This window comes from Channa argus, chromosome 7, assembly GCF_033026475.1.
Source record: "Channa argus isolate prfri chromosome 7, Channa argus male v1.0, whole genome shotgun sequence".
NCBI classification, from domain to species: Eukaryota; Metazoa; Chordata; class Actinopteri; order Anabantiformes; family Channidae; genus Channa; species Channa argus.
Window position 1 is genome coordinate 22556075 of NC_090203.1, and position 13056 is coordinate 22569130.

General features: G+C 42.0%; 1 protein-coding gene across 4 annotated transcripts in view; it reads left to right on the forward strand.

Moving 5' to 3' along the window:
- LOC137130040 (intermembrane lipid transfer protein VPS13B-like) overlaps positions 1–13056 on the forward strand; it is a 298799-nt gene that overhangs the window by 205226 nt on the left and 80517 nt on the right. For all 4 annotated transcript variants that reach the window (XM_067509626.1, XM_067509627.1, XM_067509624.1 and 1 more), the window contains exons 35-37: positions 6000–6341; positions 6829–7243; positions 7501–7638. In XM_067509626.1, the coding sequence (XP_067365727.1) occupies positions 6000–6341; positions 6829–7243; positions 7501–7638 (895 nt within the window). The remainder of the gene's footprint in view (positions 1–5999; positions 6342–6828; positions 7244–7500; positions 7639–13056) is intronic.

Below are 13056 nucleotides of genomic sequence, written 5' to 3' on the forward strand. Positions count from 1 at the left end.
CACATCTGGTCTTCATCTAAATTTAAGAAGTTCTGAGATAAATTGTAGATGTCCTATATTCCCGTTGTTTTGCAGGGATGTAGGAGAAGATGTTGACATTGACATTGCATATACAAAAACTCATCAATTTATCAGGCCAAACTCTGTTCTGCCAAGTTCTCCATCTAGCTTAAGCTTCGTGATAACTTTATAATAAAATTTCATTGTTTTTGTTCTCCTGTTTCATTTGCCATATGGCTGCTATCTTGTTTATCATTAATGATGGAAGCATTTGGTGATAAAGTCCATTCAGCAGCATCTCCTTCCTGCCAAGAGATTATGTTGGATGAGCCGAGAGTCAGTGTATCATTTCTGAATACTTACATCATGGCGCTCAGGCCACTTTTCCCTTTTGTTTGTTTTCACTAACACGTTCGTGGTGTTAATCTACGAATTGTCTTCTGGCATTTTTGAGCACTTCCTTTTGTGAGTAATCCAACTGCATTGCATCCCACTTATACAAACAGGCAGCGTTTTTGTCCTCACAGTCACCCCTAACCCAACTGTTGTATTTGATTGGTGGCTCTGAACCAGGGTTTTGGTTTAGATTGGTGGATCTGTTCAGGATGACTGATGCAATAAGCCTCCTGTTGAGCTTAAGGGGTGGTGTCTGTAAGACCTTTTAAATCATTTTTGATTTCCAGTGATTAGGATCGGGGCACGGTGGGTTTGGCAAGCCTTTTTCGAGGGTCTGGAGTTGTACAGGGTCTCAGTATTAAACTCAATGTGTGGAGCAGAACACGCTGAATGTCTCTGGATGTGGCTCTGCTTTACTAAGCAATGGCAATCTGCATTTTATTTGTGGCAAAATATTTATAAGCAAAGGAGAAAACAGGGTTTGAAGTTCAGTCATTTCTAAAACGGAGGCTTTGGCCCACCACATCTCCCAGAGTCAGGTTTTTGTTGAGCAGCATACTCTAGTTTTCCCAGATGGACCACATTAACTCACTCTTTTCACAATTTTTCTTTTCGGTCCCCAGCCTTTATCATGCTGCATCTTTGTTTTTGAGCCAGAGGTTTTTTCGAACCATAAAGCAGCTGCAATGCTCTGCAACCATGTTTTCTTGCCAGTTCGTCTTACATATTTTTGTTTGTCTGTTTGTTTGTTTATTTTTCAGTTTTTCAGTTAGGTGTTGCACAGGCGTTGTGCTAGTTAGACGCACCATAACATCTTTAGCCCTTGCCTCTGCCTGCTTCTCTTCCAGTGGGTCTTTCCAGATGAAAAGTGCTCCAACTGACCCAGCACTTTAGGAATGTCAACATGCATAAATTATTACTGTCATCCGGATGTTTCCTTTTCTCCCTGCATGTCACGTGGCGTCAGAGGAACAAGAAAGTCTCTGACATGGTAGGCAAAATATTCTCACATTGTTATTTTTCTGATCCTGTCCAGTTCACAGATAGGAGGAGAAAGATGCTAAAGATAAAATCCAAACTTGTAGGAAACCTACTGTTAAAAGCTGGAAGAGCAAACCCATCTTCTGGCATTTAGTGGCTAGAGGGAGCTTGTTAAAATGGCCCCACTCTGCACCCAGAGTTTTTAAGTAGACTTTGTTTAAAGTACATTTGATAGTCACTCTGAAGCACTCAGTATCCATTTAAAAGCTTCGGGGTCATGGCCTTCCGTTGTTTCTTTGTTGTGGTTCAGATGAAGTGAATAGCAGGTTTCCTTTGTTATTGAAGCGAGTTGAAAATATTAAATGACTGCCTTTGATGCTGCTGTTATGCTGGACAAAGGGTGGTGACTTCATTTTATGAATGTCTTCCCCTCTCTGTTTTTCACAAGAAAATGAGAGAATAAATTGCGTTTTTTTATGGCGTTTATGAGTATTATTATTATTGATTTTGATTCAAATGAGCGATTGCTACATTGAGGTTTTCTTCCATCTGCACAAAAGCACAGAGGCCTGCTAACAGCTTTATTTGTTTGCTAAACAATAGCAGGTAGCGCAGCAGGGACCTGACCGCTAAACTCTGATGTAGTCAAGATACAGTAGTTCATTTCCATGTGTCCTACTAACAAGTAGCTGTATAGTTGTGTCAAAAAGATTTATCCGTCCAGCTCACTATGCAAGAGGTGGGTAAACGCTGGACTTTTTCAGGGTCAACACAGAGAGACATAGACACACAGACAACCATTCATTCTCACATTTACACCTACAGTATGGGCAATTAACCACAGTACCCAGAGGAAACTCAAGCACGGGGAGAACATGCAAACTCTACAAAGAAAGGCCGTAGTTGGCTGGGGATTCGAACCGGGGACCGCCAAGCTGTGAGGTGGCAGCGCTAACCAATCCACCGCCATGCTGCCCCAAAAGGATCTAGTAATCTAATATATCATGGTTCACCATTCTGCATGAGCTGCAAGAGAACAGAAAATAATAATTTAATGAGAAATGTTTGGAAAGCAGCCACCGCCCTGACCTTCTTTCACAGCAGTCTTATCATGTCTTAGCGATGTCACTCGGCCACAGTCTTATCATTTACCGACTGTTTAGAAGGATGATCTGCATGTTTTTTGTTTATTCTGTTTGGGTGGCATTTTGTACAGTAGTTACTCATGCAGTTAATGTATGTAAATGGAATGTCAGGCTAGTAGCAGAAATGTAATGTCTTCTTGTTTGCTTTTTTGTGTCACTTTTAAAATATAGAGACTAATTGTCTTTGTTTAGTTTAGTTTTCATTTTGGCCCCTATTGTTGTTTTTTTCTGCTTCGTGAACTTGGCCGCACTGTAAACCTAAGTTATATAATTAACTTGTTTCTGACTTGGAGGTAAAGTATGTGTCTATTAAATTGACCCTATTGAAGTGAATATTAATCACCTTTGCCACTTGGACACTATTCATTATATTTCTTTACCGTCTTAAAAAGTCCAGATTTTTATGTTGCCTGATCTCTGAACCTGAATTGCAACCTACCTCTCATTCATCTGGAAACAATCAACTGCATATGTGGTATACAGACGTAAAAGTTATGTTGTCATATTCGACTAGCAGGCCAACGCTGTAAACGGGTGGCATTTGGATGATGTGACATTTGCTTCCACATATTAGCCTTCCTCTAGCCAAGCTGCTCTGAGTTACACTGACAGAAATAAGGGTCAGAAGTTGTACAGATGCACTCTGTATGATTGGCACTTGGGGGACTCGTGGTTTCACACTTTGGGGATTATCCTCCATTTTCCAGAATGTTCTGCCTAGAGACTCCGAGGGGATGACTTCATGATTGGCCGATTTCAATTCGGGAGTGGGGGTAGAGGTGTTTTTTTTAGTTACACATTCAGGATCGTGATCAACTAAGTCCAGAGAAAAATTGCATTGGGATCTGGAAACAGAACATCAGTACAGCCATTACATAATATATTAGAAAGTAATGGTTGAAAAGGGGGATTTCAGCTGGGACCAGGCCTGTAGTTACACTGCATGTTTGTATTCAGAATTTATTGCTTTCTGTCAATGAATAAATTGGCAAAAGGCTTGAGGATATTGACTTACAGAGTCATGGTTTTATGTTTTCTGCATATACCTGTTCTGTTTTTCAGGGAGTAAGACAGTGGGGATGAAACTAAGCCCAGAAACACACAAAAGAGTGCAGCTGTGAGCTGTAGACTCTATGTGTAGCTGATCTTAAACCGGGGAAAGCAAACGGCTTTGTGTGTGTGTGTTTGTGTTCGTCTTTGTAAATGGACTGATTGAATTGTGTTGATTCAGACTATGCTGTATGATCAACTGCGCACAGTGGTATGTTTGCTCATTGTTTCTTTTCCTCTACGCCCTCCATTTGTGTTCCCCATTATCCCTTATTCCACTTGTAAGCACATCTAAATATAGACCAAGAATTTGCTTAGGGGGCACTCTTAGTAGTGGTGGTTGAAAAGAAGACGGGGTATGTGCTGTAATTGTAAATGCATGTGTACAGCCTTAGCTTGGGAAGAAAGAGAGAGAAGCGTAAAGAGTATCTGGCAGCTTCCCCTGGCGCTTGTTCTTTCCCAGCTGCTGTGCAGCTTATTTGTCCCTTCCATTGTGAAGTGGATATTTTGCCATTGCTAAATACCTTTTTAGATACCTCCTTACCTCCGAGGGAGAAGGTACATCATTTGAAAAGTTTCACCGGCTCGATACAACCCACATGGAGACAGGTCCAGGCCCTTTTCTGCTTTCTCTCCCCACCCTAATGCTTGGAAAATCTTACATTTCTACAGAAAAGAAGCGCACACATCCTGTCCTCATTAGGCCAGGGAAAGGAGAGGAATCTGGCAAGGCCAATCCAATGGAAGCCCCACACATGAGCTTGGCTGAACAGAAGAGGCAGGCAGGCAAGCAGGCAGGCAGGCAGGCAGGCAGGCAGGCAGGCAGGCAGGCATGCTGCTGCGTTTTATATGGCTCTTGTTCTTAGTCTTTGATGACACTGTTTAGAATAGGAAATATCTAATAATTCAAGTATTCTGTCTAATGTACTGCCAGTGGGTTTAGTATTTGCCTAGAGGTCTTGAAACACTATCTCCACCACCACAATAATATACATTTAAAATTCTCATGGAGTGGGTGGGAGGGACGGAGCCATGTAGAGAAAGAGTGGGGGTAGCTGAGAGTGTATGCTGTAATAGCAACCATGTGCAGGTTAGAGGAGAGGAGAGTGGGATAGGATGGGACCCACCTTGGGTCTCTTGAAAACTCTCTTTCTGTACAGTACATCTCCTGAAATGTTCAGTTTATCATAATTATGCTTCCAAAGCCAGCAGTAGCTAATTGAAGTTGACATCATACCCATTAGTATGGATGAGAAACATGAGGAAAGGCTTTAATAATGGGGTAACAGTGCTAGACATGTTTTTGGTAATAATGATGATGACTAGGCCCAAGTCTCTTTATGATACACCTGACCAGCCTGCAGCTATCAGAGGAGCATTCAGTTGATGTGTCGTAGTGGTTGAATAAACTGAACCAGCCTCACATGTGCATATGTGCCCTCTGCGCCTGCTCTTTTTCCACATTTTTATGTCTTGTGTTCATTTGGTAGGAGAGAATGGGGGGTGGGGTATTTTCTGTAAGTGGTTTGAAGTGGTCAAAATATTTTATGTGTCTTTGCAAAATTTTAACTAAAAAAACTGAATGCTTCTATTTATTCCGGTCTCTTAAACCAACACTTGTCTGTTCTACATAAACATGTCAAGTAATTTATTATTTGGTAGGTAGCTGTTTGTCTTGCCCCTGTCCCATGGGAAGTAGTGGGGGCTTTTTTTTAAAGTCTTGAAGATGGCACTCTTTGGTAGCGGAATAAAGATTGCCTGTTTTCATTGTTGCTTGAAACCCGGCAACCAACTCACATTGATTTATAGCATCTGTCACTGAAAGCTTTTTTTTATTGCCACAAAGGCTGGAACTCTCCCGATATCCCCTAGTTGGAGCCAAGCATAAAATCTCAGCTGCGTTCAACACAAGAACCACAGTCATTTCAGAAAACAATTTGATTTGCCGGGCTGCAGCCTTTTTAAAAGACACATCCAATATTGCAAAAAGTGCTAAATAATTTTTTGACCGCAGAAAAAGTCTGAGAGCATGCTTTTAATGTCCATGTGGCTATATGATGCTTTTCTTTGGAAAATTTTCCATGGTTTAAATCAAACAAGTTATTTGGTTTTTGTTCTTTCATGAAGCCAGGGTCCAAACAAGAAACTAATGTAATTGATCTTGCAGCCCCTCTGTAATGCTAACAAACTGTCCCAATTGGGTTTGAGGTAATGAGGGATCTCCATGTTTTTCACAAGTTTGGTTGAGTGTTGGTTGAGGTTAAACGAATTACCTTTTTCTTATAAGGTAAAGAGTTCAGAGTTCAGAGTTCAAAGTTTGGAGTTCACTTACAGTGAAGCCAATTTTGTTCTTCCTTGTACCAATATTAATTTAACTGTAATGCCCAAAAACTGGGTGAACATGACCTTAATTGTCATTGTTGACAGGTGCGTCGGCACGAGCAGAGTTGTGGCGGTCGAGACCCTGCGGCGGGTGTGGACTCCTCATCACATCACAGTGGCACTGGGCAGGACAGTGGCTTCGGCAGTGACAGCGCTCGTATCCGCATAGTCCAAATAGAACAGCATTGTGGGACCAGCCACCACTGCATTGCCAGGCCCTCCCACAAGTCCACCATTACCAAGAACCTCAACTTCATTCCTTTCGACATTATTCTTACAGCTAGTAGGCTGTCTGTCATGACCTATGCTTGTTCCAGTCCTCCAAAAGGTCTTCCTTTACAGGCAAACACCCCCATCGCACTGGAGAAGAAGGAGCCTGGGTTTAAGGTAGGCAAAGCTTGATGTGAGAGCACACTCAAGAGTGTGTATATATGGAATTATTATTACCATTCACACCAGAAAGATGTGGCATTTAGTTACAAGAAGTTATAAGTGCAATCTTACAATTTAGAAATCCATTACGTGGTTAATGCGTGTATCCTCATGCAATCCAAATTTAAATATGGTTACGTCACGTTATTTCTTTTAATCTGTTGAGCTAGATGGGCTGCATATGTATGATGTGTATTGAAAAATGTTGTGTATTATCGTGACATATTCAAATCTGACAGACATGTGAGCAGCAACTCAGCATTACCCCATTTAAAATAAAAACGAAACACACAGATTAATATAATCTGTATAAGATGTATAATGCTGATGAGTTATAATGGACCAAACGACCTTAGTGTTGTTTGCAGTATATTATTAGATCAATCTTTCATGAAGTTGCAATGAATTTTTTTACTAAATGATTGATTTGCATCTGTTGTAGTTGGGAAAGAGTGCCCTCAACCAGCCTGAGATCCTGTCTCATTCTCCACCATCCTTGGCCTCCCCAGCTCTAGACCTCGCACCAGCTGCTGAGGGTTCCCTTGCTGACTTGACTGCTGAGGACATCCTGAACAGCAACCCCTCTCAGCCAGCCTCCCCACTACTGAGAGACAGTCTCCTGTCTCTGGATGGTCTGCCCACCCCGAGTCGCTCCTCAGCCCGCCAGGCTCTGGGTGTGACCATAGTGAGGCAACCAGGGAGACGAGGAGCTGGGGACCAGGTATTGGAGCCCCTCTTGTACCTCAAGGTTATGCAACCTTCTGCTCTTCTCAGCTGCCACCATCGCAAACAGAGGATGGAGCTGTCTATGTTTGACATGGCCTTAAGAGGAGTCGCCTCTGACTACAAATGCCTAGGTGAGAGAGACCAAGAAAAGGAATTGGGAAAGTTTGACCAAGACAGAGGTGATGAATGGATCCTGTATGTGGTTGATTGTTGCATTAGATGGATCTTCTAAATGAATGCACCATTTAAAGTACAGTGAATGTAACTTTGCTATTAACAGCCTTGGAAATATGTGGTAACGTTAAATATGTTGACACAATTTCTTGCTGTCTTACTCTCGTGTACATCTATTTTCTTTTAATCTCCACATCTGGCTAATTTCATCTAGACCTGGGAAAGACTCTGCCAGAATCCCTTGATTACAACGTGGTTTGGCTTCAGACAGTAGCTGGAGAGGTGGACAGTAAAACAGGCATTCCTCCCCCTCTGCTCTGCCTCCAGATAAAAGATTTCCTCAATGGCCCAGGTGAGGCTCACGCACACGCACAGACATGCAAGCCTCACTCTTCAACATGTGCTACTTTTGTACAATCATTTACTGTTTCACAGAGTAACTGTTTGACATGTAATTGTACTTTGAGGAAAAAGTAAGAAGACTATACACGCATATACGCAAGCACACGCTACCCAAACCCATGTAGAGGCACACACAAAGGTCTTTTCTGCTGTGTGTGCAAATAAGGGAATCAGTTTTTCATCTGTGTTTATGATGCTGATTTCACTAACGGAGTGAGTAACACCCCCACCCCCTACAAAAAAAAAAACAGAAAACCAAACTGCAGTTAATTGAAGATAAAAGTGTGAGTGTGCTTTTAAGTGTGTGTAACCTTCTTATCCCTATAAGGGTTTCATGGAGTGTGAATAGGCTCAGAACATCCTTCAGAGGTCAGCTTCCTGAGCCCAGCCATCCAGATGTTGCAGATGCATACAGACTGACATCCAACCCCTAAGTTAATTTGATATACAGTCTGTCTTTCTTTAACATGCATACAATCATGAACACGTATTGTACATGCATACAGGAAAGAGCTGTAGGTGTTAGTGTCATAGCTGGTTTGAGGAAACTTACTGTAAGGCCCCTTCGCCTACACACATCCCTTCCTGCTGTCAGCAGAGAGCCCTCAGCTTCTCTGTCCACCTGGAATCACACAAGACAACACAATGCAGCTCTCTGTACACCACGTTATTCATACAATACAACCTCACACCACCAATGGCAGCCCCCTCCTCTGCTGATTCCAGATGATGTCAACAGCCGAATTACGACCGTTACATTGGATTTGCATTCATATGGTAAATGTGATTCCTTTCTGATTAGGATTTATAGTTTACAGGAGAGCAAGGTTGGTGTAATGAGTAGAGAAAGGCTGTCCTTCAATCCACTGACATATAGTGACCTCTGGTCTTGCTTTGGAGGTGTGCAAGGAAGAAGTACAGCAGTATGTTTTGGTATCAAAGCTCAATTTAATCTTTAATCGGATTTAATTTCACTCGGTTTGTAATATGTTAGAATGTGCATAACATTCGGAGTTGACTTTTCAACTTCAGATTTTTTATTAATAGGATTACTGCCTGTTATACATCTGAAGATAATTCACTTTAGCCTGTGGTTAAATCTGATTCTTGTGTGCAGCTGATGCACAGATGCCAGCTTTGTAAAATGACAGTCAGGTGTTTCCCTTGAACTAGAATAGAGCTGCCCCCCGTCTGCATCGTATAGCCTCAATCATAATCACTCACATTCATTTTTCTCCGAGAGACACAGAGACATACAAACAACACAGTCCCAAATGACTCAGACAGGATCCAGACTCAATATGAGGTTGCCCTGGGTTAGGCTCTGCTGGAAATATCTAGAATTGACCACACATGCTACTGGTTCCCCTTCACCCACACAGTCACACTCACACATGCACGCATACATTTTAACTGTGTGTTTGGTTAGATGACTTTCTGGTGGAGATTACCCTCTTCAGGTCTAGGGGAGCAAAGGAAGAAGTTACAAAGGCAATAAGAATAAGTCCACAGATGCCGACTCTTGTCCAATACACTGTTCGGACAAATAGAGATACTTTTTTAAGGTCTGAAATATTTATCAGTCTCCACCGAAGCACCACTATTATTAATAACAAAGTTCTGTAAAACGTGACCTGGTAAGGTTACGTTTTGATGTGAAGTTTGTCTGAATTTACCCGTTTTGAATATGAAACAAAGGAAGAATAAACATAGAAAAGCTGAAGACAGGATTAAGAAGAAACAAGTCTGAACAGTGTTCAGTGTGATGTGTATGTATCATGTCTGGTGGCTCTACGTTCATTCAACAATCCTTCACATTTGATTTATTTAAATGAGGCACAAACAGAGAGCAGACATCCGCAAGCCTATGTCTTGCTGTGTTTACAGCAATGTGCTCGCAATTTCAGCAGCATTGTTTCTTCGAGACCAATCAAAGCTGCCCTCCCAAGGATGCTGAGTGGGAAACACTTGCAACATGTGTACTGAAAACGGGATGGTGTTTCAGCATTGACCCTCACTCAGCAGCTGCTCATCACATAGACTCACAACATTCATCACAACACTAGACACAATCACAACACTACTAATGCAGACAAGGTGCCAGATTTTTCCGAACCACAAGGGTTCAAGGCTTGACCAGCAAATATGTGTATGCCAAAGGCGGGGGGTGTTTCTCTCCCCCCCACCCCCCCACAACATTAACACGAGTCAGTGAACAAAGATAATGTGCACTTTCTTTCCGTCTCACGTAGTTTTCCAACTCAGTTCCAGTCTTAGAGAGGGTCAATGTTCAGAGATGTAACTGCTACCACTTGGAGATGAGAGATCAGCCGTCCCTCTGTGGAGAAGCAGCAGGTGATAGATTAGCTAGAACAAATTGGAACCATTACTCTTTTGTGTTCCTGGTTCCTGTCAAGGAATGGATTCACAGAAATGTTGTCAGTTACTGTATACAAGCTCGTGCCCCTCCGAACCGTCCATAACCGCTCTAATTTGAGTCAGATGACATCTGGGGCATGTGTAACTGGCCTTGCTTAGTATGAGGTTCTGTTTTTGTCACAGTGGGATTTTACAGATGCCCCTCTAACAATTATTGGCGCTTACAAATACAGACATGCAGGCGTGCCCTTCACATACAGGCCCTCTGTAATTGGACACATTGCCACCTGTGTCTGACACAGGCTCTGTGCTGTCAAGACTCAGCAAGAGAAATCAAAGGTGGAGTGGGAAAGCAAACAATGGTTGTGGTGTTTGCGCACACACATTTATACCCAATACTAGGTTCAAAGTGAGGACAACGTCATGCATGACCCAACACAACAGGCACACTAACCTGCGTATTTGATCCATATTTGATCCCCCACTGCCAGTTTGAAGAAGTGTGTGTGTGTGTGTGTGTGTGTGTGTGCGTGTGTGCGTGCCCACCCGGGTGTGCTTGCGGGTGCGTGCGCCTCTGTCAGACCTTGATCTCCAGCTTTCTCCAGTGCTAATAGAGGCTGACACCTGAGAAGGGCCAGTCCATGATTCACTCCAGCCTTTTCACATTAAGGGCTGCTCTTTTAAGGTATATATATATACTACCAACACCACCTCCCAACCTCCAGGCTTGATTCTTACTCCTTGCACAGGCCTTCCACTGACAGTCAGCTTAAAATAGCTGTTAGTCTTACGGCTAAAGCCAAGATGTTTCCAATAAAAACACTTGTGTGAGAATGCCACTGTTGAAAAAGCCTGTTTTTGACTCCTTGTTTGGCAATGAAAGAGCCACCGCATTTCTTTCAATAACTGATATTTCCTCCCATTTTGAAAATCTCTGCTCTCTCTTTTTGCCCTCCTAAATCCATAACAACCACATTTAAAGGGAGGACTAAATATGATTGGCCTTTGTACTTTTTCAAGTAACAACACTGGTTATTTAAGTTCTTTACAGTGTTTAAGAGGTGTGGGAATGTATATTACTGACAAAAGCCTATGTCGTATTGCTGTGTTACAGCTTGATCCATAAATATATGATTTTCTAACTTAGTTTGTAAAACCTATAACTCTGTCACGGCTTGTAAATACATCTTCTCATTTTCTGTTGTGAGGTTTTAGGGTTTTTTTTGTTTTGTTTTTATGCCTCCTTTGCCTGGATAGTGAAACCACATGGAACATCACTCTAAAGCCTGTCTCATACACACATATTAACTCCAGAGAAAACCAGATTTAAGGATATGACACAGATGTACTCAACAAGTGGCCATATAATTCTGTGATGTGATTTTATTAGGAATCTTGCAAAGATTCATCTTTTGACATTGTTCCAGTATAGTAAAAATGTGTTCATATAGTTCGTGGGAAAAAAATGGGTAAACTCACAGAAGATTCTGTGGCCCTCTTCCTTTCCAGGGTACCCCATAGATAGTCCTCACAATTTAAAATCCAGATGCACCGACCCTACTGTCATTTACAGTGTAAAAAGAAATAACTCTTTAAAGTCGTGTCATGTGGTTGAACTGTAGTATGTAACATGGTCTTATTTTTAGAAAATGAATAAACTGGCTGCGTGCTTTTTCCAATTGTCCATCCATCTATCTATGTTTTATCTAGGGATTCCTACAGCCCATTACAGTTATGCTGGCGCAAATGATGAGGTACACCCTGTCTCAGGGCTGACACAGAGAGACACACAGACAGACAACTAGTCACACTCACAGGCAAATTACAGTCAGCAGTTCACCTAACATGCATGTCCGTGGATTGTGGAAGTAAATTGGCGTGCCCAGAAGAAACCCCACGCAAACACAGGGACAACATGCACATTTCACATAGAAAGGTCCCCGGCTTCCCACCGGGGGTTACAGCACTAGCCCCTTCCCCACTATGTTGCCCTTTTCAGTTTGTGATGAATATTATCTGACAGTTTTGGGCAACAGACATCAATCTTTTGATACTATCCTAACTTACATTCTGTGTAGTAAACAAGCAATGTACTAGAACATCTGACTGCATCATTTCTACTTTGCATCTTCAGGATAAATGCAAAAGGGTCAGTCCTTGCCCAGTAATACTGTACAGTCATACAAATGCTGAGAGCAGCATTCTGTTGCATATTTATTATGATTTTTTTTTTTATGTAGTATGCAGTATCACAATAAATGTACTCCAGTGTCCAGTCCCCTCAGGTTTAATGGATGTATTTTCCCAACTGTGAGTTTCAGGTCTTTCCATAGGTGTTCAGGCTCAGGTCCTTCTGATTTCTTTTTGCCCTGTGCAGATTGAAGATACCCCATGGCAGATACAGCACAGTAGCCTAATAATATTACCAAGCCTTATCCGTGTTACACAGAGGGGATAGTGTTCATTGCTTTAAATGCTTCACTTTTTTCTTTTCCAAACACATAGCTGATGTCACTCTATTTCATCTGTCCAAATGACGTTCTCCTAGAAACACTGGGACTTGTCAACACACCTTTTATGTTTCTCTTTCAAAACTTCCTGGATTTTTTTCCATGCCCCCCTCCCCTCACTCTCTCTCTCTCTCACACACACACACACACACACACACACACACACACACACACACACACACACACACACACACACACACACACATTCATACTATCCTTCTGTTCAATCTGGGCTTAATTTTCTTCTTGCAGCTAAGTCCAGGAAGGTTGGCTACAGTCCCTTGATCCGTAAACTTCTTAATAATATTAGCAATTGTGGTCATAGGAACATCAGTCTGCTTTAAGATGATCTTGTAGCCTTTACTTTTACTATGTTTGACATATATTTTCTGCCTTATCTCCTCAGACAACTTCACTTTCCGTCTTCCTGTCTATATTGAGCGCTGTGTTACTAAACACCACAATAAGGAATGTCTACA